The sequence below is a fragment of the Antennarius striatus genome, chromosome 22 (genome assembly GCF_040054535.1).
Source record: "Antennarius striatus isolate MH-2024 chromosome 22, ASM4005453v1, whole genome shotgun sequence".
Taxonomy (NCBI): domain Eukaryota; kingdom Metazoa; phylum Chordata; class Actinopteri; order Lophiiformes; family Antennariidae; genus Antennarius; species Antennarius striatus.
In genome coordinates, this window is record NC_090797.1 from 14,563,669 (window position 1) to 14,587,540 (window position 23,872).

Below are 23,872 nucleotides of genomic sequence, written 5' to 3' on the forward strand. Positions count from 1 at the left end.
GACTTTATGTACAACTCAATTATTCCAATAAACACAATTAAACCACAAAGAATCCTATGATAGAAAGAAATAATAATCATCCGTCTTCTGCAACCGCTCCTGAATCCATGTTAAAGCATTGGCTTTCAAGTAAGCCAAAGGTCTGGAAAGCAGAAGACGTGAACATGGCTGATTGGAAACGAAGAGGTGGCTCACCTGAAGGTGAAGAGCGTGCCCATGTCCAGCTGGGACAGCAGCTCCGCCTTGGACTTTGGGTAAGACAGACGATACCGCAGCGTCTCGAAGGCTGGAACTACCAGAGCTTTCTTGGTATTGGCCACATCCAGTTGCACCACTGACTTCCTGCAAACAGATTCAATGGAGGTTAGAAAACGACGAATGAAAACTACTAAATAGAACCATGCATGGAAGTTACATTAAAAAAAACACCAAAAGAATATCATGGAAAAGGTGTTTTCCCTCTAATTTAATTCAAGACATCTGGTTTGTCTCCCCCCTCCTACCTGAAGTACTCATAGAGGCCATACATGGGCAGGAAGTCGATGTCTGACAGAAACATGTAGGGTGTGTTGACCTGCTGCATGGCCACGTTGCGCAGCAGGTTGACTGGGTAGAACTGCCCCTCCTTGTAGACGATGTGGTAGCCGACGTTCCAGCGGCTCATCAGCACCTCCGAGCCCTGAGCGTAGCGCAGGAACTGCTGGGCCTCAGCATCAGACAGGTACAGGGCCAGGCTGATGGGCCCCTCCCAGTGCTTGCAGATGGCCTCCAGCATCTGGAGCCTGAAACAGAAGGACAGAGAAATGACAGTTACTGAAAGAGGACCGCAATGTTTTACACCATTACTTTAATCGAATGGTAACAGAGTAACAGAGTCTTTTTTTAAAAGATGTCACTGATCTCTCTGCCCACCATGTTGTTACCTGCTGATTTATCATTCATCTGAACTCAGACATGGAGTGGTCAGAACATAAATTAAAAACAAACCCTGATATATGTAAAAGGCAACATTTTGGGTCAATCAGTCAAATAAGACTAATTACGGTTTTTCTTGATTTATAAAAAAGCATTTTATGGAGCTAATTTATTCCCTCATTCTGGGGAAGATGAACCGGTCATTTTAGTTGCTTAATTTTGATTTTAATATCCTAGGGCTTTGGCATTTTGTTGAACAGATTTATCTATATTTTAACAATTTGTGTTCAGTTTTGCTGATTAACAATGAAGAGAGACCTGCTCGTTTTGGAGGGTGCCTTGAATAGGTGCCATACAAATCAAATCAACTTGACTTTAAGTAAGATTTGGGGAAGAGGAGACACTACTGATTGAAATTTCAAAAATCAATAAATTCCATTCCTGCTGTTGAACAACTGTGGTTGTGTAATTTGGTTCATGCCACACATTTTGAGTCGGTACTCCAGTACTTACACTCTTTAGCTACACTCTGATGAAAGGCAGCAGAATAAGGCATAATGGTTCACTGGTTGAATAGCCAGGGATTTTCCCAGAAAAGGATCGGCCTTTTGGCCAAGTTTTGTTTCTATGAGTAAAGAATAACAGCCTACCTGTCCATTGACAGCTGGGCGACTAGAGTCACATCATTGTTGTCAGAGCTGGGTTCATACTCATAGTGGAGGAAGTACAGATGCGTTCGGTGCACGGTGAAGCGCTCTCGACGAAACTCATAACAAGGATCATCTTCATCCAACTCTGACAGAGTCTTCTGGAGCTGCATGGAGACAGAAGATAACATGAGAGTCCATCACTGAAGAGAGGAATAGAGAGAGAGAGGGAGAAAAAAACAGAGAAACGAGAGAGAAAGCATGAGAACAATTCAAGGAATGATACAAGGGGAGGAAAGCTAAAATATCACAGGTGAGCACCTGAACTATCCGTCCTTTCTCACCAGCAGCTGGACCAGGAGGAAATCTACCAGAAACACAAACTGAACACTGAGACACCTGCTGGCTGCAAAGTTTCACCACTGAGTGTAGCTTTGCCACCACTAGTTTAAATTAACTAGGTTTTGAAATAACTAACTAGGTTTTAAAATAACTAGTTTCTGAACTAACTGGCTGAATAATTAACTACCCCATTAGGTTTTGAACAAATTAGGTTCTAAACTAACTAGGTTTTGTACTAACTAGGTTTTGACCTAACTCACTTGATTCCAAACTAACTAGGTTTTGAATTATTAACTAACATAAACATTGTTATTTATATTTATTTGTTATTATTTAATAATTATTATTTATGTTTATTGTTTATGTTTACATTTAAACTATGTTTTACACCTGTCCTGCTTCATGTGCTTTCAATTGCCCCTTGGGGACTAATAAAGTATTTTGAATTTAAATTTGTGTGTGATTTAGGGTGTGCTAAAAGTAGAGAGTGTTATCAGTGCCATTTGTGTCAGAGCACTGAAGAACCCACAGTGGAAGCACGACTCAGATGTTATGCAGAGCATTCCAAGGTAAGTTAGTTGTGTCTGTCTCAGCCGAGCTGTCAGCCAAAACAGTCAATCATTGGGCAAACCTTGATGCCCAAGTCTTTGACAAGAGACGTTTGTAAAGTACAAATAGTCCTCAACATGTGAACATTCGACTTACGACCATTTGAAGATTCGAACAAAATTCCACTTTCTACCACAACCTCCACGGGGGCAGCACCAGTGTGTTCACGCACCTCTAACACTCTCGCCCCCCTCTTGATGTTGGTTGTTGTTGTCTCTGTTAACATCCTGCTTCCTGCCCCCATGGCTACTTTACTATCATGGATGATAAAGCAATGGCTAGGGAAGATAGTGGTAGAGGTTACCATCTCTCTGATGGCACTTCTCCTCAAGGATTAAAGTATAAGGATTAAAGTTTACTGTAAACTAATCTGGATTAAAATGATCATGTGAATCCCGAGGGACGTTTAATGGTAGATACTAAAACCATACATTCATCCATCTTCAACCACTTTTCCTGGGCTGGGTCTTGGGGGCAACAGTCTCATGAGGGTTTTCCCATACTTCCCTCTACCCAGACACCTCCTCCAGGTGTCTGGGTAGAGGGGGTATCCCGAGGCGTTCCCAGGCCAGCCGAAAGACAGAGTGCCAGCTCCCCGCCAGAGCTGATACCTTATCGTGGTGCGGGAGTTTGAGTGGGCAAATGATCCCAGGAGGGGTACCGAATAGTGTTCCAACTGGGGAATCCATTGTTCTCCTTGGGGACTTCAACACTCATGTGGGCAATGACAGTGAGACCTGGAAAGGGGTGATTGGGATGAACGGCCTCCCCGATCTGAACACGAGTGGTTTTCTGTTATTGGACTTCTGTGCTAGTCACAGTTTGTCCATAACGAACACCTTGTTCAGCCACAGGGATGTCAATAAGTGCACATGGCACCAGGACACCCTAGGCTGGAGGTCGATGATCAACTTCCTTGTTGTATCATCGGACCTCCCACCGTGTGTGTTGAAGAATCGGGTGAAGAGAGGGGCAGAGCTGTCAATCAATTAACACCTGGTGGTGAGCTGGATCAAGTGGCAGAGCAGGGGGCTGGACAGAGTCGGCAGGCCCAAACCTATTTGAGAGTCTGTTGGGAACGTCTGGCAAAACCCTCTGTCAGTGAAGTCTTCAACTCCCTCACTTCCGGGAGAGCTCCTCACAGATCCAGAAGCAGGCTGGGGACATTGAGTCAGAGTGGATCATGTTCTCCACCTCCATTGTCAAAGAGGCTGCTCAGAGCTGTGGTCTCAAGGTCTCTGGTGCCTGTCACGGCGGTAACCCCCGAACCCGGTGGCTGACACCGGAAGAAAGGGAAGCCGTCAAGCTGAAGAAGGAGTCCTATCAAATCTTGTTGAATTGTAGGACTCCGGAGGCAGCTGACAGGTACAGGCAGGCGAGGCATACTGCAAAACGAGTAGTTGCGGAGACAAAAACTCAGGTCTGGGAGGAGTTTGGGGAGGTCATCTTCGAGGCCAACCGAGGACTATCGGTCAGCCTCGAAGAAATTCTGGGGCGGCTGTGGTTCAGTGGTAGAGCGGGTCATCCAATGTTCTAAGATTGGCGGTTCGATTCCCGTTCCCACCCAAAAAAACACCCGGAGTGTGGGCTGACAGTGGGAGGTGTCAGCTCACCTCTGGAGCACTGCCGAGGCGCCCTTGAGCAAGGTGCCATCCCCCTCAGAAGTTGCTAATTCCGGGCACACCAAGATGGAGCTGCCCGCCACTCTACCTCCTGTTGCATGCTTACAGGCCCCCTTGTGTGTTGGTGTGTTACAGGGGCCTGTATACACTACACAGTGGTACCTCTACTTACGAACGTCTCTTCATACGAAATTTCCAAGTTAGAAAACGCCTCAACAGGAAAATATTACCTCTGGTTACGAAAGAAATTTCAAAATTCCAAAGGTAAAAATACAGTATGGGCTGCTACTCGCAGCTCCTAAAGGTTCCTGAACATTCTTATAGCTGCTCTGCCATTGGCTATTACCTAGCATCCTGGTGTCCCATTGGCTAAGAGCGACCTCCATGTGTAGCTATACAGTATACTGTAGGAGTCTATGCAGCATACTCCTCATTCGGCCTCAACCCATGAGGTGTTCTGAAAGTTCTGATAGTTTTCTGTAAATATATTAACTTTTTGAGTATTCACTACGGACCCCAAGAAAGTGATGGAGAAAAGAGGAAAAGAAGAAAACAGTTTTTTTGTACGTATAAACAAAGCAGGAGATAATAGAAAAGCATGACAAAGGATGCGTTTGGTTGATCTTGCCAAAGAATATGGCCGTAATGTATTTACAATCGCCACGTTATTAAAACAAAAGGAAGTTTAAGGAGTTTAACGCATTGCGTGGGTGGTTGGAGAGGTTCAAAAGGAGGACTGGAATTCACTTCATTGTTCAGCATCGTGAGATAGGAAGGTATGAACCGAAGAGGGCAAAAAACAATGAGGACAGCAGCAAATGACCGTCATTTTTATTCTTTATTCTTTGTTTTTTACATTATGCACAACTCTCCTTTATTGTGGAATAATCTAATCGTAACATGTATTGTTGCATGTTTTGGTGCATTTTTATGCTTTATAAAACATTTATGTCTGAATTTTGGGGGGCTTGGAATGGATTAGGGCATTTGCATTGAAAACGCGTCTCTACTTACAAATTTTTCTACTTAAGAAAATTGTTCCAGAACCAATTCATTTCGTAGAGGTACCACGGTGTATATATATATATATATATATATATATATATATATATATATATATATATATATATATATATATATATATATAAATATACACACACACACAGTACAGACCAAAAGTTTGGACACACCTTCCTATTCAATGAGTTTCCTTTCTTTTCATGACTATTGACATTGTAGATTCACACTGAAGGCATCAAAACTATGAATTAACACATGTGGAAATATGTACTTAACAAAAAAGTGTAGAACAACTGAAAATAGACCTTATATTCTAGTTTCTCTAAGTAGCCACCTTTTGCTCTGATTACTGCTTTGCACACATTCTGCATTCTCTTGATGAGATTCAAGAGGTAGTCACCTGAAATTGTTTCCACTTCACAGGTGTGCCCTGTCAGGTTTAATAAATAGGATTTCTTGCCTTATAAATGGGGTTGGGACCATCAGTTGTGTTTGCAGAAGTCAGCTGGATACACAGCTGATAGTCCTACTGAATAGACTGTTAGAATTTGTATTATGGCAAGAAAAAAGCAGCTAAGTGAAGAAAAATGAGTGGCCATCATTACTTTAAGAAATGAAGGTCAGTCAGTCCGAAAAATTGGGAAAACTTTGAAAGTGTCCCCAAGTGCAGTCGCAAAAACCATCAAGCGCTACAAAGAAAGTGGCTCACATGAGGACCGGCCCAGGAAAGGTCGACCAAGAGTCACCTCTGCTGCGGAGCATAAGTTCATCTGAGTCACCAGCCTCAGAAATCGCAGGTTAACAGCAGCTCAGATTAGAGACCAGGTCAATGCCACACAGAGTTTTAGCAGCAGACACATCTCTAGAACAACTGTTTAGAGGAGACTGTGTGAATCAGGCCTTCATGGTAGAATAGCTGCTAAGAAACCACAGCTAAGGACAGGCAACAAGCAGAAGAGACTTGTTTGAGCTGAAGAACACAAGGAATGGACATTAGACCGGTGGAAATCTGGTTTGGTCTGATGAGTCCAAATTTGAGATCTTTGGTTCCAACCACCGTGTCTTTGTGCGACGCAGAAAAGGTGAACTGATGGACTCTACATGTCTGGTTCCCACCATGAAGCATGGAGGAGGAGGTGTGATGGTGTGGGGGTGCTTTGCTGGTGACACTGTTGGGGATTTGTTCGAAATTGAGGGCATACTGAACCAGCATGGATACCACAGCACTTTGCAGCGGCATGCTATTCCATCCGGTTTGCGTTTAGTTGGACCATCATTTAGTTTTCAACAGGAACACACCTCCAGGCTGTGTAAGGGCTATCTGACCAAGAAGGAGAGTGATGGGGTGCTGCGCCAGATGACCTGGCCTCCAAAGTCACCGGACCTGAACCCAATCGAGATGGTTTGGGGTGAGCTGGACCGCAGAGTGAAGACAAAAGGGCCAACAAGTGCTAAGCCAAGAGTGTGCGAAGCAGTGTGCGAAGCAGTAATCAGAGCAAAAGGTGGCTACTTTGAAAAACCTAGAATATAAGACATATTTTCAGTTGTTTCACACTTTTTAGTTAATTCCACAAGTGTTAATTCATAGTTTTGATGCCTTCAGTGTGAATCTACAATTTTCATAGTCATGAAAATTAAGAAAACTCTTTGAATGAGAAGGTGTGTCCAAACTTTTGGTCAGACCTGTTCATAATCTTTATGGACAGAATTTCTAGGTGCAGCCAGGATCTGGAGATTGTCCGGTTCAGGGACCAAAGGATTTCATCTCTGCTTTTTGCAGAAGATGTCCTGTTGGCCTCATCAAACCTGGACCTTCAGCGTGCACTGGGACGGTTTGCAGCTGAGTGGGACGCAAGTGGGATGAGGATCAGCACTTCTAAATCCAAGGCCATGGTTCTCGATCGGAAAAGGGTGGTGTGCCCTCTTCGGGTCAGTGGAGAGTCTTTGCCCCAATTGGAGGAGTTTAAGTATTTGGGGTCATGTTCACGAGATTCACAGACGGATTGGTGCAGCTTCTGCAGTGATCCGGTCGCTATATAGATCTGTCGTGGTAAAGAAGGAGCTGATTCGCAAGTCAAAGCTCTGGATTTACCGGTCAATCTACGTTCCTACTCTCACCTATGGTCATGGGCTTTGGGTCATGACCGAAAGGACAAGATCCCAGATACAAGTGACTGAAACGAGTTTCCTTCATAGAGTGGCTGGGCGCACCCTTAGAGATAGGGTGAGGAGCTCAGCCACCAATGTGGAGTTCAGAGTAGAGCCGCTGCTCCTCCACCTCGAACGGAGCCAGCTGACGAAGCTCGGGTATTTGTTCAGGATGCCTCCTAGACACCTCACTGGGGAGGTGTTCCAGGCATGTCCTACCGGGAGGAGACCTCGAAGAAGGCCTAGGACACGCTGAAACCATATATATAAATCTTAATTGAGGTGATATTATGAGCTTTAAACAGTTTTCTAGTGATTTTTAGACTACAGTATTTGTCGTGGACAGATGTAAGTCAACTAAAATTACGTAAACTACCTTTTTATTAATGTGTAATGTTTTTTTTTTTAAACATACAATGAAGAACAGCTGGACTCAAAACAACCTGTACCTGCTATTTATTTATTCTGTGTTGTTTTGATGTCCTGTAATTGTTTCTGGTCAGTCTTAGGGAATAGAACTTTAGTAGAGTAGTAATGACATTTCTTTAGTGTTTAGAGTAGTAATGAGATTAAAATGACCTCAAATGAAGATTATTGGGGCGGCAGTGGGTCAAAGGTAGAGCGGCTCATCCAATGATCAAAGATCGGCTGTTCGATTCCCGCTCCCGCCCAGTCATTTTTCGGAGTGTGAGCTGACAGTGGGAGGTGTCAACTCACACTCCTTAGCAGGCACTGCCAAGGCGACCTTGAGCAAGGCGACCTTGAGCAAGGCGCCGTCCCCTTTCAAATTGCTCATTAAGATCGCACCACGACAGAGCTGCCTGCCATTCTACCTGTGTGTGTGTGTGTGTGTGTGTGTGTGTGTGTGTGTGTGTGTGTGTGTGTGTGTGTGTGTGTGTGTGTGTGTGTGTGTGTGTCTAATTAGCAAAATTAGAAACGGTTGCTGCCAGCCGTTTCTTCCTGCTCCCACCACGACCGAGACCGTCATCACTGCAGACCTGGTGACGACAACGCTGCGAGGATCCATCCCTATAAGACGGCTGGAACGGATTATTTTATTACACTGTTTGTATTTTAGTGTTAGTTTAGTATATGTCTTGTTAGTGCTGCATGTGTCTGCTAGTGTAGTGCATGTATTGTGGTATGTCCTGTGGTGTCAGTATTTATTTTTTTCCTGGTATTTATCCAGTATTTATTCATTATTTAATGCTTGAGCAGTGGATATGTGCAATTTCCTCCGGGATTAATAATCAATCATCTATCTAAAATGCTAGTTGACTTCAACAGCTTGTGAGGAACTTTCAATGTGTAGCTCTGAGCCAGGTCATTACCACACACTGCTGCTGTAGCCTGAACACGAATCAAGCAGACACACAAACGCATGCACGCACACACACACACACACACACACACACACACACACGCACACACACACACACACACACACACACACACAGACACACACGAGCAAAGTGGACCCAACTAATTAGCCAACTGCCAGCTGACTTCAACAGCTTGTGTGGAACTTTCAGTGTGTGAGGTAGGATATTACCACATACTGCAATCGTAGCCTGAACGACCTCCATCTTGGGGATGACCACGCCCATATCTGGGTGGACAATCAAATGACTCAGGATAGGTAAATTTACTCTATAAATCACCCCAGTGATGATGTAAGGTTTGGTGCTGTGGTCAATCCAATCGTTTTTGAGTCTTTCCAGCCATGGATTTAAAAGATTTATCTTTTAAATCTATTGCTATCTATATCTATTGCTGCAGGAAACATTTGTTTTCCAGATTCTAGGATTTGGTAGGGTTAGGGAGGACCCCCCCGTATATGTAGAGAGCCCCGAGTCACCTCCCTAGGGAGGTGTTCCTGGCACGTCTAGCTGGGAGGAGACCTCGGGGCAGACCCAGGACCAGGTGGAAGGATTATGTCTCAACACTGGCCTGGGAACACCTTGGGATTCCAAAGTCAGAGCTTAGGGATGTGGCCGGGAAAGGGAAGTTTGGGGCTCCCTGTTGAAGTTCCTGCCCCCGCGACCCGACTCTGGATAAGCGGTGGAAGATGGATGGATGGATGGATAATAGGACCCCTTTAATGATGTATTATATTTTTGTGTATTTCTTTATTTCTGTGTAACATTTTTCTGTATATTTGTAATACTGACAACTATGCGTTCGCTCGAAGAAAGAGAAGAGGAACACCAAGAGTATAGGACTAAGAGTAGGACGTTGAATGTTGGAACTATGACAAGAAAAGGTAGAGAGTTGGTTGACATGATGCAGAGAAGGAAGGTAGACATACTGTGTGTACAGGAGACCAGGTGGAAAGGTAGCAAGGCTAGAACTTTAGGAGCAGGGTTTAAGTTGTTCTATCATGGTGTAGACAGGAAGAGAAATGGAGTAGGAGTTATCTTGAAGGAGGAGTTTGTTAGGAATGTCCTGGAGGTAAAAAGAGTGTCGGATAGAGTGATGAGTCTGAAGCTAGAAATAGGTGTGATGTTCAATCCAGGATGTTGGTATCCAGGAGAGGAACGCAGAAGGACAGATGGTGGTTGACTTTGCAAAAAGGATGGAAATGGCTGTAGTGAATACTTTCTTCCAGAAGAGGCAGGAACATAGGGTGACCTATAAGAGTGGCGGTAGGAGCACACAGGTAGACTACATCTTGTGTAGACGGTGTAACCTGAAAGAGATCAGTGACTGCAAAGTAGTGGTAGGTGAGAGTGTAGCCAAACAGCATAGGATGGTGGTGTGTAGGATGACTCTGGTGGTGAGGAAGATCAAGAGGGCAAAGACAGAGCAGAAGACGAAATGGGGGAAGCTGAAAAAGGAAGAGTGTTGCATGACTTTTAGGAAGGAGTTAAGACAGGCTCTGGGTGGTCAGGAGGTGCTTCCAGATGACTGGACAACTACAGGTAATGTGATCAGGGAGACAGGTAGGAGAGTACTTGGTGTGTCATCTGGAAGGAAAGTAGATAAGGAGACTTGGTGGTGGAATGAGGAGGTACAGGAGTGTATACAGAGAAAGAGGTTAGCCAAGAAGAAGTGGGACACTGAGAGGACTGAGGAGAGTAGACAGGAGTACAGGGAGATGCAGTGTAAGGTGAAGGTAGAGGTAGCAGAGGCCAAACAAGAAGCTTATGATGACTTGTATGCTAGGTTGGACAGTAAGGAGGGAGAGACATAGAGATGGGAAGGACGTGCAGCAGGTTAGGGTGATTAAGGATAGGGATGGAAGTCTATTGACAGGTGCCAGTAGTGTGATGGGAAGATGGAAAGAGTACTTTGAAGCGTTGATGAACGTGGAAAATGAGAGAGAACAAAGACTAGAAGAGGTGACTGTTGTGGACCAGGATGTAGCAAAGATTAGTCAGGATGAAGTGAGGAGGGCATTGAAGAGGATGAAGAGTGGAAAGGCAGTCGGCCCTGATGATATACCTGTAGAGGTATGGAAGTGTCTAGGAGAGGTGGCAGTAGAGTTTCTGACTGGGTTGTTCAACAGGACCTTAGATAGTGAGAAGATGCCTGAGGAATGGAGGAGAAGTGTGCTGGTGCCCATTTTTAAGAACAAGGGAAATGTGCAGAGTTGTGGCAACTACAGAGGAATAAAGCTGATGAGCCATACAATGAAGATATGGGAGAGAGTAGTGGAAGCTAGACTAAGGGCAGAAGTGAACATTTGTGAGCAGCAGTATGGTTTCATGCCAAAAAAGAGTACTACAGATGCAGTATTTGCTTTGAGGATGTTGATAGAGAAGTACAGAGGAGGCCAGAGGGAGCTGCATTGTGTTTTTGTAGATATGGAGAAAGCTTATGACAGGGTGCCCAGAGAGGAACTGTGGTATTGTATGAGGAAGTCTGGAGTGGAAGAGAAGTATGTTAGAGCGGTGCAGGACATGTATGAGGACTGTAAGACAGTGGTGAGGTGTGTGTAGGTGTGACAGAGGAGTTCAAGGTGGAGGTGGGACTGCATCAGGGATCAGCTCTGAGCCCCTTCTTGTTCGCTATGGTGATGGACAGGCTGACAGACGAGGTTAGACAGGAATCTCCATCGACTATGATGTTTGCGGATGACATTGTGATCTGCAGTGAGAGCAGGGAACAGGTGGAGGAGAAGCTAGAGAGGTGGAGGTTTGTCCTGGAAACGAGAAGAATGAAGGTTAGCCGCAGTAAGACAGAGTACATGTGTGTGAATGAGAGGGACCCAAGTGGAAGAGTGAGGTTACAGGGAGAAGAGATCAAGAAGGTGGAGGATTTTAAGTACTTAGGGTCAACAGTCCAGAGCAATGGAGAGTGTGGAAAAGAGGTGAAGAAGCATGTCCAGGCAGGATGGAACGGGTGGAGGAAAGTGTCAGGTGTGATGTGTGATAGAAGAGTTTCAGCTAAAATGAAAGGAAAGGTGTACAAAACTGTGGTGAGACCAGCGATGTTGTTTGGTGTAGAGAAAGTGTCACTGAAGAAAAGACAGGAGGCAGAACTGGAGGTAGCAGAGATGAAGATGCTGACGTTCTCTCTGGGAGTGACCAGGAAGGATAGGATCAGGAATGAGTACATCAGAGGGACAGCACATGTTAGAGGTTCTGGAGATAAAGTCAGAGAGGCCAGACTGAGATGGTTTGGACATGTCCAGAGGAGAGATAGTGAATATATTGGTAGAAGGATGCTGAGATTTGAACTGCCAGGCAGGAGGCATGGAGGAAGACCAAAGAGGAGGTTTATGGATTTAATGAGGGAAGACATGAAGGTAGTTGGTGTGAGAGAAGAGGATTCAAACGACAGGGCTAGATGGAGGAAATTGATTCGCTGTGGCGACCCCTGAAGGGAAAAGCCGAAAGGAAAAGAAGATTCTGAAATATTGTTTCTCACAAAAAATGCAAGAAATCAAGACACTATCTTTTTCATCCATGTCATGCACTGATTTTCTCTCGTTTGCCCCCAACAGTGTCATCAGAGGATCCCAAACCTCCTTGTCCCCAGCCACCTTACCAAGACATTCCCAAGTCAGACAAGAGTTGGCAAGAACTTCTGTCTTCTGGACTAGAATTATATCTCTCTTTCTCACTCATGCAAGCACACAGTAAGACACTCACAGTTACACCTGTGGACGCTGGTGTGTTCAGCCAGGAAAATGCAGCATAAATCCCATCAGTATCCAGGACCTCTGACTTCAACTGAAGCCAGGTAGTCTGCCCCCCCCCCCCCCCCGCCCCAAGCATTGAAAACCCAAGAACAGAAATAGAGGCCCTTTCACATACATTCTCACTGTTGAGGTCGATCTTGCTGGGACACCCAAACAGCTCCCGCCGCAGAAGGTTGCCATCATACTCCAGAAAAGTAAGATACAGGTTCCGAAAAAACTCAACGTGTTTGTTCTTCACTCGCAATTTCTTCGGAGAATTCCAGTGGATCACCTGGTCAGGAGAGAGGTAACAAAATGCTAATGTTATTTTCATGTTTACACATGCAGTGAAACATTACAGAATCTGCTCCTGTTGTCTGGACCTTTAACTAAATTATGTTGGATCTTAAAACTAAATCCATCCTAAGACAAAGGCAACCTAAACAAATACAAAATACAGGTTGTAAATGATCGTTTTATTTGATGAGGAAAAAATGTCAGGTGATAGTTGAATAACAAGCCCGAAAGAGAATTTATAAACTGCTGTTTTTGCGTTTCCAATCTTGAATCTGGTCTGGACTGATTATGTTGTCAGATGTTTCCTCATTTCCTGTCTGTCTTCATGTGTGTGTGTGTGTGGCTGTTCGATTCCCGCTCTAATCGTAACATGTCTTTGTGTGTGTGTGTGTGTGTGTGTGTGTGTGTGTGTGTGTGTGTGTGCGTGCGTGTGTGTGTATTTATACCGTAGCACCTCTAGATACAAGGTGCTTGACAAGTGTTTTTTGAGACAATTGCACTGTTGAGGTTTTGGACAGTTCTATGATAACTTGGTCTAAGATTAAATGCTGGAAAAACAACGAGCAAAAATCTAAGATATGTGCTTCAGGAGACCACTGCTGCAACATCAGCTGATACCTGATGTCGTTCTTTACCACGTGTTGGTGGATGGATACAGCATTAGTTGAGACCGGACCTCATTCTTTACCATGTGTTGGTGGATGGATGCAACGTCAGCTGAGACCAGATCTTCTTCCCGTTGGTGGAGTAAGATGTAGGTTGTGTGTTCTTATGACTTTTGTGTTTTTTTTAGTCTTTAGCATTGCTTATGTAACTTATATATAATTTATTAGAAGAAGAAGAAGAAGAAGATACACTTTATTGATCCCCTAGGGGAAATTACATTTGTCACTCAGGTGTTTGTTACATTTTTTGTGTTAGTTTTTCACACTATGTATGTACAGGCCCCTGAAACAACCACAGCACACAAAGGGGCCTGTAATCATGCAGTTAGTATACAAACACAACACAACACAACATCAAGCTGTACATTGGGAGGCAGAGTGACGGGCAGCAGCTTCCTGGAGTGCGCCCCAATAGAGCAGCTTGTAAGGGGGACGGCACCTTGCTCAAGGGTGCCTCGGCAGTGGCTGGGAGGTGAGCTGACGCCTCCCACCGTCAGCTCACACTCCGGAGATGTTCTGGCGGGAACGGGAATCGATCCACCGATGGCTGGGCGATCTGTCTTCAAGACCTCTGCTCTACCGCTGAGCCACTGCCGCCCCAATTATACACAGGTAAAGTCTGTATGTCTATTAGTTGATAGACAAGCAGACATATGTTTTTTTTTTATGATTTAGGGGGTTTGGGGCTTTCTTAAAAGGCTGGAACAGATTAAATTGATTTCAGTTATTTTAAATGGGGAGATTTTTGACTTGCGAGTTCAGTCATTAAATTGATTGAACTCGTACCTTACGGTACTACTGTATTACTGTCCGAGGTACTGAGGTATTATTTGAGGTACTACTAACATTAGTTTGATACTGGAGTAAATTAATGTTGTGTCATCACACCAGTTGCTACAAGAACAGCATTCAAACACTTCAGGTTTCGTTTCATTAGTCTGTAGAATATTATCGTAACACTACAAGGATCATCAATGTGTGTTGTGTCTACGTTCAGAGACGACTGAATGTTCCTCATTTGCAGCAGGGACCTGGTTGTGTCTTGCATGATAATGAATTTCAAGAAAAAAGTAGAGAACGGTAAAATCATGTGCATATTTGAACAGCGATTATTATATAGAACATTTGGTTTGTGGAAAGGCAACAATAGTTACAGCACATAGCCATCTATGTATGTCCATGTGTCTACTGTATGCATACCAGCTGAATTATTGTTCAGCTTCTAGTAGCTACTAATTTGGTTTGTCTCTTTATAATGTGGAAAGCATAGAATCTTCTTTAACCCTTTGATCCCCAACCACAGACCAGTTTAACATCTGACAATATTTCCTTTAGGGTTTGGTGGATAGATCCAACAAAATGTTAAGTGTTTACTGTCAAGCAACCCCGTGATCATCACAGTTTTTCTGTTAAAAACTGAAAAATGATGTGGTCTTTACAGGAAAATTTTTGGAGACCCCTGCCTTAGGGTATTCGTGGGTTAGTTGAACCAAATGTCACAGGATTGGGGGCTTGATTCAGACTCTTGATCTGTTCTAGTAGTGCAGTGTAGTGCAGTATAGTGGGCGTGAGCACCGTGGGACAGCAAGATCTCACCTTCAGGTCCGACACGTCTTTGTAACACTTCTCAGAGCGAGTGTGGTCAGACAGCTGGACGTTCCAGAAGCAGGGCAGCTGGTGGACCAGGAATGGGTTCTGTTTGATCACAGCATTGAAAATGTCCTACAGACAGGTGCACACACACACACACACACACACACACACACACACACACACACACACACACACACACACACACACACACACAAACATACAAAGCATTACAGTATGCATTTTTCAGATAGATAGATAGATAGATAGATAGATAGATAGATAGATAGATAGATAGATAGATAGATAGATAGATAGATAGATAGATAGATAGATAGATAGATAGATAGATAGATAGATAGATAGATAGATATAGATAGATAGATAGATAGATAGATAGATAGATAGATAGATAGAGAGGAATGTTCATGAAACCTAAAGGGCCAAATTCACCATGATTTCATGAGCGTCAGATATACTTATTCAACAAGAATTTTTTAAAAGCTGTCATGGTTACCTTGAAAAAGATCATATGAACAAAACTTGTACGAGATGAAGATGCATTATAGACTGGTGTTTCAGCACAGATCTACTGTATAACAGTGTTGTCACATACCTACTGTATATCAAGGTTTGCATTCTTTGCACTCAATATTGAAACAACAATACAATATTGATGTAATAGTGGTAATGTATTCTGTGTCAGCGGCCGGAGCAGACCCTTTAAGAAGGTAGTCATGTGACCGAGGTCAGCATCTTGACAAGCGTCAAGAGTGACTCATAGATGGATGTGGACAAACTCATTTTAAAACAAAACATTGTTCAGAATCAGATCAGATCAGAAAGAAAAGAGAAATAATGGAAGTTCTGTATTCTTTCTGTGTGGCGTGGTACTAACTGACCCTAAGTTTGGGGATCACTGCTCTACGCTACTTATATGCTCCATACCTCATATTGTTTAGCATCTATTTATAATTTAGAAAATTTAGATTTACTGTGGTGTTTCATGCTCACTGAAAAGATCCTGGTGTCCCTGACTTCCTGAGTGAGGTCTGAAGTGTTTCTTCACATGACATGTTTCATCAATTCAATTCAGAAAACTTAATTTGTCCCCAAGGGGCAACTGAAGGTTTCTCTTATATATCCCTTTATTATAGTATCTCTTACATACAGTACAATCTTCATTTTCTGTGTATTCTCCATCAGTATCCAATGTGTAAACAAAGCAGTCCACACTGGACTTCCAACAGCCTGTTGTTGATCATACAGGATGAAGACGTAGGTTTTTATGAAGATGACACACAGCTGTCACCAGCAGGAGAAACACAGAGTACAGCACATGTGTGACTGTAAGCACATTGGATCATTTCCCGTAGTTGTTGGTGACTGCTAATGTTGCTGTACATCCACTGGGAAAATGAATCACGAGACATTTAAGAATCAATACAATATATAAGCATGCTTTTTTCTGTGTATCAAATGCCTTGATAAACTTTGCCTTGTGCTACTGTATATAAATTAATCAAACTGGTCAATGATGTAAAAATAAGTGGTCTATATAGGGGCCAAAGACTGAAAGAACCAATCAGTAGATGATTGTTTATAATAACCTGATGTCTTAGAAAATCTAAAATACAGATCTTTATCAACCAAACGAAACCAAAATACTATTTTCATGAACTAAAAAGTCATTTTAGAGTAGAGAGAGTAGAATAGTACTTTATTGATTCCTTAAAGAGGTTCCGTCAGGGAAATTTACTTAGTCAAATGAAGTTACAGTAAATAAGGACCAAAAACAAATTCACTGAGAGGGAGGGACGGAACATGTTTATGAGGTGTTCACTGTTATGTCCTTGGGTTCTGAGACAGTTTCCAGTTCTTTTGTCATGTCTTTCATGTACTTTCCTTCTCCTGTGTTTCCCAGTTGGTTCCATCTCTTGTCATGTGTTTCCCAGTTGGTTCCTTCTCTTGTCATGTGTTTCCCAGTTGGTTCCTTCTCTTGTCCTGTGTTTCCCAGTTGGTTCCTTCTTTTTTCATGTGTTTCCCAGTTGGCTCCTGTGTTTCAGTCGATGGTCACTACTCAGATGGTTGTAAATCCTTTTTAATTTATCTGGGCCTATCTGTTGGTGTGTCGTTGCACCTTACTTGTGCCTTCACCCATAGTTTTCCCTCTACTGTGAATGTCTGATTATTGCACCAGCTGTCTGTTCCCGCCACGCTAAGCTGTTTGTTGCCGTGGTATCACTCAGCATATTTGTCTATCATTCCTCTTGTTGACTGCAATGTTGTTGTTTTGCTCAGTGTTTGCTCTTGTATACCATGTTAGCATTCCTCTAATTATTTTTTATTCTTTTGATTCCGACTTGGTCCCATTGGAATTACTAGATTGTTTTCTGTTCATTGGAGTGTTATATTACCTGTTTTGGACAATTCTACTTAGAATTCAGCCGTTAAAGGACTGAACTGAAATCCCCTAGCTGTCATTGAGTCCTAGTCCTCTGTGGAGACTACCTATGGTACAGTGGTTTCCTGATGTGTGGAGACTACCCATGGTACAGTGGTTTCCTGGCGTATGTAGACTACCTATGATTCTGTGGTTTCCTGGTGTGTGTAGACTACCTATGATGCAGCAGCAGGTGAGGCACAGCCTCATCTTTTTTCTATTTAACATTAACCGATTTTAGATTAGTTTTACTCAAAATCGCCAAATATTCCCATTTACCGCTGAAATATTGAGAAGAGACCTGCGGTGAGGCACCAGCCAGCCGAGCCTCACCAAGGATTGACTCGACTAGCTGTGCTGGTATGCTATACAGTGAGAACGTAATGCTGTCTCTCTATATGTCGCTATTAAAATGTTCAAACATGTTTGTTTAATGAACTAAATTTCCATAGTTTAGCTAACATATATAATGTAGAGCGTTTTTTGTCAACAGCTGTTATGTGTGTAACGTCTTTCTTGAGTTGAGCGGTCCAGAACTGCTGGGAAAAGGCACTAAGTGAGGCATGCAGTTCTCCTGCCTCATGATAGGGGGAGCTGGTGACCCCAGGGATTCTTTTTGGGACTCCTTGGCCACAGAATAAGTGACAGCAAGCTCCAATCTATAGTCAGCAAATCAAGTGTAGCCATTCATTTGTTTTTTTTCCGCTGGCCTTGCTTTACTATAAAAATGTAGGACTACATGTCAACTCAAAAAAAAAAATTATGCCTTTGTTCACAATGAGCTGCGCATGGACTTCATTTTTAATCAAATGTACTTGTTTGCGTGATAGTTTGTATATGTAAATAATTCTGCTGAGACTTTAAAAATAACCCACTCCCTGTTGGTAATTAAATGGTGACTAAGCTTCACTGTAGGTTCATTTGTTTGTAAATCTGATTATGGTGAAGTCAGTGCCTCACCAGCCATGAACCTCACCACACGTCACTGACTACCCATGATGCTGAGGTATCCTGGTGTGTGTGTGTGTAGACTACCCATGATGCAATGGTTTCCTGGTGTGTGTAGACTACCCACGATGCTGTGGTTTCCTGGTGTGTGTAGACTACCCATGATGCAGTGGTTTCTTCGTGTGTGTGTGGGTGTGTGTGTGTAGACTACCCATGATGCAATGGTTTCCTGGTGCATGTAGACTACCCACGATGCTGTGGTTTCCTGGTGTGTGTAGACTACCCATGATGCCGTGGTTTCCTGCTTACCTGGTCTGCCAGAGAGGTGGACAGCATGCTCATTAACTCCCTCTCTGCCGTCAGCCTCCACATTTGTTCCCATCTCAGCTTCCGTAGACGATCAAGGAGGAGCAGAATCACACCTGGAGAACATCGGTATGAGTCCTGAGTTCATAAAGCAAACCCACTGCACCTGACCTGGAGACGTGCTCCTCTGGACATCAACACAAAGCTAAATTATACATTAGCTAAATTATGGAAATTCACTTCATATAGCAAACGTGTTTGTAACATTTTATTAGCGAAATGTAGAGAGCTACCATTACGTCTCACTGTTTAGCATGCCAGCACAGCTAGTCGAGTCATTGATCAATCTATGGCGAGGCTCGGCTGGCTGGTGCCTCACCGCAGGTCTCTAATCAGTATTTCAGCAGTAAATGTGAAAATTCAGCGATTTTCAAATTTAAAAAAAAAATCCAAAATTATTGATGTTAAAAAGAAAATAACTTTATAATAAACATCACTGGATAAATATAACCATTAATTTCTTCTAATTTCCTTTTTTTCTTTCATGATCCTGATGTTTGCTCCTCCGTTGTGAAATATGCAGCTCGGGCCGGTTTGTTGCATGTTTGCGATTGGTCGCATGCAGCAACCTCCGCCCTTTTTATGTGAGTGCGCACAGATCTAGAGTGGACAGGCCTGAATTGAATTAGTGAGTAGATAGCCAGCTTTATGATACCGAAAATCCGGAGGGCGGATGTCTCGGTAAGTGAAGCCAGATAAGTAAGAGGAAGCCCGGCTGGGTTAATCCAGCTTTATGGTACAGGCCTCTGGTGGTTCCCAGTATCTACAAAAGTAGGCCGGGGGCTAGAGCCCGTAGCTGTCAAGCCTCTTTATTGTGGAACAACTTTCCTCCCTTAGTTCAGGAGGCAGACACCCTCTCATTATTTAAGGCTAGACTTAAAACATTTCTATTTCAAAAATTTGACAATTAAGGCGGATTAGAGTACTAGGTTCTTTTCCTTATAGACCTCCTCTGTTAGAGACTCAACATGAAGACACACTGAGCTCCTCTCTCCTCCTCCTTCTCTCTGACCCTCTGTTACTCCTCCTCCTCTCCATCCTCTTTCTCTCCAAGTCTCCCATCACACCTTTACTTAACTCGACTTCTTCCCTGGAGTCTCTGTGCTCTACGTCCTCTAAGTTTTTTCTCAGGTTCACCCCTCATCCGCCAATCCGTTGTGAACCTGCTCCTCTAATCCCACTAGTATTATCCCTCATCAATCCATTGGCTGGGGTCCTACTGCCTTTCTTCCCCCGTGCCACCATACAGTCATCCATGCAGCTGTAATTATGCCTTGAATTAACCAACTACATGATGGGGAACATGTATTGAAGACAACAACCCAGGAGTCGGTGGACGCAGTCTGACTTTCCCCTCCCCACCTCAGCGCCTGCATCAAATCGCCTAACCATAAAGACACTGACTCGATCTGGACTATCTGACCCTCTCTCTTACCCTGTCCTTATCTTCATCGTATCGCTTTTCCACCAAACAGGTCAAGGCGGATGGCCGCCTAAAAGAGTCTGGGTCCTGCTCGGAGTTTCTTCCTCAATGAGGGAGTTTTTCCTCACCACTGTTGCTTTTGATTTGTCTGGGGGGTTCTGTTGGGTTTTTATGTCTGTTAAAGCACTTTCAAATGTCTGTTGCCATGATTAAGCGCTTTATAAATAAAACTTGATTGATTGATTGATTGAAGCCTCCTTCTCCTCACCAGTGTTGAAGCCTCTGCCCAGAGCTGGCCAGGGTCGATGATTCTTCCACAGGTTGCCCAGGTACCAGTCGCTCTGGTTCTCCACCAGACCAAGAACCTGCTGACCTGCACAAATTAAAACCACCAGTGTTATTTGACTGAGTTTATATATTTTAATGTAAAGTATCAAAAAGTATTAAGTATCTGCTTGCATCTGCTCTTTGCATTTTGTGCTGGGGGCCTGGATTTAAGGAATGTGGTGTTCAAAGCATCCCTGAAGTAAAGTATCTGAACACAAACTGATTCCCTTCCTTTTTGGGACACTTTACTGTGGACGTTAAGCGATCTGCTTTCTCATTGGACTAACATATGACATAACTGAACATTTAGAACAATCGGTGGGACTATTGAGCCCAGCATCAGCGTCATGTGATTAGAGTTGTGTTGTCCTGAGGACCATCATTACCTTTGAACTTGTGGAAAACGGCCCAGAGCTCAGCGATGTCCGTGGCGAACGTGATGTCTGTGTCCAGGACGATGACTCTTTGCAAGTCAGAGGGCAGCGTCTTTGTGAGCACCAGCTTCATCAGGCCATAGATTCCAGAGTAATGCTTGTTGGGTATCCAAGACACCTCAGACTGAAACAGCACCCCAAAGCAAACCTTCAATCACGAGCTTCACTTCACGTTAAAAAATATTTTTTATGTAACAGCAGCCATAAAGATGGTTAGCAGAGCTCATGTTCGTCTCATGGAGTTAAAGCAGGTTGGATCACTGAGCACAGAAAACGTTCCGTACAAATATGTTCCATCCGTTCCTCATGTAGGCATGGATAACTCATGGGCCACTGATCAGTTTACCAGAGGGCAGTGTGGTCAAAGGTTTCAACAACAACAACAACAACAGTGATAGCAGGAAATTGTGGCGATCTATTAAAAGTCCCAACCTCCTCCTATCGTTGTGCTCTTACATTAAATTGTAAGAAACATTTTTTTGTGTGTCTGTCCACTCTGTTGTGTCTTGCTTGGATTATAGATAAAGGACTCCAAAATATTTCTGGTGGGATCCCTCCATTTTGTACATTTTATCCGTATTCATAATAAAAACATGTCAAACTATGAATGCTAAGTGGTCTCTGTTTGCATCTGTGTCTCTACTAATGAGCACAGATTGACCTTGAGAGACAGAATATTCCCGTTTCTTGTTGATGTTCTTCACCTTAAGCTCGTCTGCATCATAGAAGTAAACGCTGACAGCAGGAACCATCCAGGTGTGGAACAAAGAGGACAAGATCTGCTGAGCAATGGCATCCGTGATGAAATGGAAATGTAGTGGGTTCCGTCTGTGGACAAATAAACAAACATCTGTAATGCAGATGACACAGTTCCATTTATCCATGAAATCAGCCACCTGAAGCTGAAGCCACAGGACTTGAGAAACACCAGTTCAGGAAAAGTAAAAGAAAAAGGACCACAGGTCCAATTTGATCAAAATTATGATTAAAGTCATTCAAATCTAAAACTAAGTAGCAAACAAAACGTCAGGAGTCTATTAGTGTTAAAGCCTTTCAGATGTGTTTTAGTGTCCTCTTTTGCCCTATGGATCATTCCACTGCACGAGCCAAGTCTCCTGCTGCACCACTGCTGGCATAAACACAATTTAACTGGTCCTTTAAATCAAAAACACCATTAATATCAAAAGCAGAGGCGTGTGGGATCTCCCTCTCAATTGCCCTCACTACTTTTGCATTACCTTAAGTACCATTTTGTTTGCTCTGTGTAGCTCTGGCTGCCATGAACACATCATATTTGTCGATTTGCTGAAGGAACGGAAGGAATGAAAATATAGCTGCTTTTAAGTTGAAGAATTCCGACTCATCACATTCTGTGACTTGGCAGATGGCAGCACACAGCAAACACAGAGGCTCATTTAGGTTTTCATTTCACAACACAAGTAGAATTTATGACATGGCAACATTCAGTAGAACAACTGACAAATGAAACAACTAAAAAAGACAAACTAAAAATACTTTCGGATGGGTGGTGAAAAAGAAAAGAGTGAAATTTGCTTCACTCTGCCATTTCAAAAGGACTGTAACACCATACCATACGCTAACCACAGCCCGTCTTCACGGCTACTGTCTGGAAGTTTGATTACATGGCAGCATTTTCTTTTTATATGTTAGACGGCTTGATGTGTAAAGAGCTGTACCTGTGAAAGAGGACGGACTTGACCAGTGTCACCACATCACGACTGGCGTTGTAACCGGCACATACGATGGCCACGTGGATGGTCTGTGGAGATCACCATAAGAGCAAACCATTACAAGCAACACACGGACACATAAAGACAGAAGATCTGATGCAATGATCTACAGTAATCCAATGATCCGATCCAATGGCAAGACTTCCAGTGAAAAGAACAGCGTTTAAAGCAAACCAGTGTCAAACACACAAGTTAACAGAACATGGGAGTCACATTTTTCACCTTTTTTAAACCCATAACGCAATTTCAATCAAAAACATTCAACAACAGCTCTGATTTTATTGCAGATGATAATCAGACACTTTCAGCCCAATGGAATTTGTGAAGGTGAAACTGATGAGGTTGCTGAAAACCCCCATGTTCATGTATTGCGACAGGATTGATCCCATTCCTGTTGAGGCTCAGATAGATATATGCCCTCTACTTTCCTGTGTTGATGAACAGGACCTTAAAGAGGGGATCAAATGTGTTCACGTCAGGTAACCGGTCTGCATCTAGAACCTGTGTGTGTGTGGTCCGCCTTCTGTCAAATGTTAGGGTCAGGGTCACTGCTGTTCTTCAGGTGCTGCATGAGTTCAGTGAATGTTGTGCAAGGGATTATTCTCAAAATTATTTCATTATTTTCATTATGTGGTGAGAACAGAAACAGAAACTTTTTCATTTGATCAAAGTTTTTCAGACAAAATAATTTGTTCAGTGTTACTAATATTTGGATCAAATTCTCAGGTTTTATTGATCCATAGACACTGAGTTCAGTCGTACAACTAATGTTCATACATTCAAGTTACCCTAGGGTCTAATAAATGAATCCAGGACTATTGTGAAATTAACATTTCACATTCCTATTGTAACAAGACCCAGAACGGAAAAAAAAATTCAGTTTAACAGTGGAGAATTTCTTAAGCACCAGTTTTTGCGTGGAGGATGGCATGATTCCAGTGTACAATTAAACGTAGTTCAAACCTGTCCTTGTATGGAAGTTAATCCCCAGCATGATGCCCAGTTCACTCATTTCAGTGTGCAACAAATGGTTCAGCACAAAAGATGAAGAAACCCCAGTGATACAAGAGCAGGGACGAGACGGAAGACAAGTGGCCACACACGACAATCTTCCTCTTGGATAGAATACCAATTCATGACAGAACAGAATTATAGTAACATACATTAAGTAACAAGCAAAGAATTAGAACAAAAATAGAC

General features: G+C 43.2%; 1 protein-coding gene across 1 annotated transcript in view; it reads right to left on the reverse strand.

The window, feature by feature from the left end:
- The window catches only part of large1 (LARGE xylosyl- and glucuronyltransferase 1), a 46,398-nt gene that overhangs the window by 3,912 nt on the left and 18,614 nt on the right, over positions 1-23,872 (reverse strand). Inside the window, exons 4-13 of the mRNA XM_068306791.1 lie at positions 22,619-22,701; positions 21,626-21,749; positions 20,874-21,045; positions 20,429-20,533; positions 18,681-18,793; positions 14,987-15,112; positions 12,565-12,720; positions 1,566-1,729; positions 504-782; positions 196-342 (exon numbers count right to left, since the gene is read on the reverse strand). Coding sequence (XP_068162892.1) covers positions 196-342; positions 504-782; positions 1,566-1,729; positions 12,565-12,720; positions 14,987-15,112; positions 18,681-18,793; positions 20,429-20,533; positions 20,874-21,045; positions 21,626-21,749; positions 22,619-22,701 — 1,469 coding nt within the window. The remainder of the gene's footprint in view (positions 1-195; positions 343-503; positions 783-1,565; positions 1,730-12,564; positions 12,721-14,986; positions 15,113-18,680; positions 18,794-20,428; positions 20,534-20,873; positions 21,046-21,625; positions 21,750-22,618; positions 22,702-23,872) is intronic.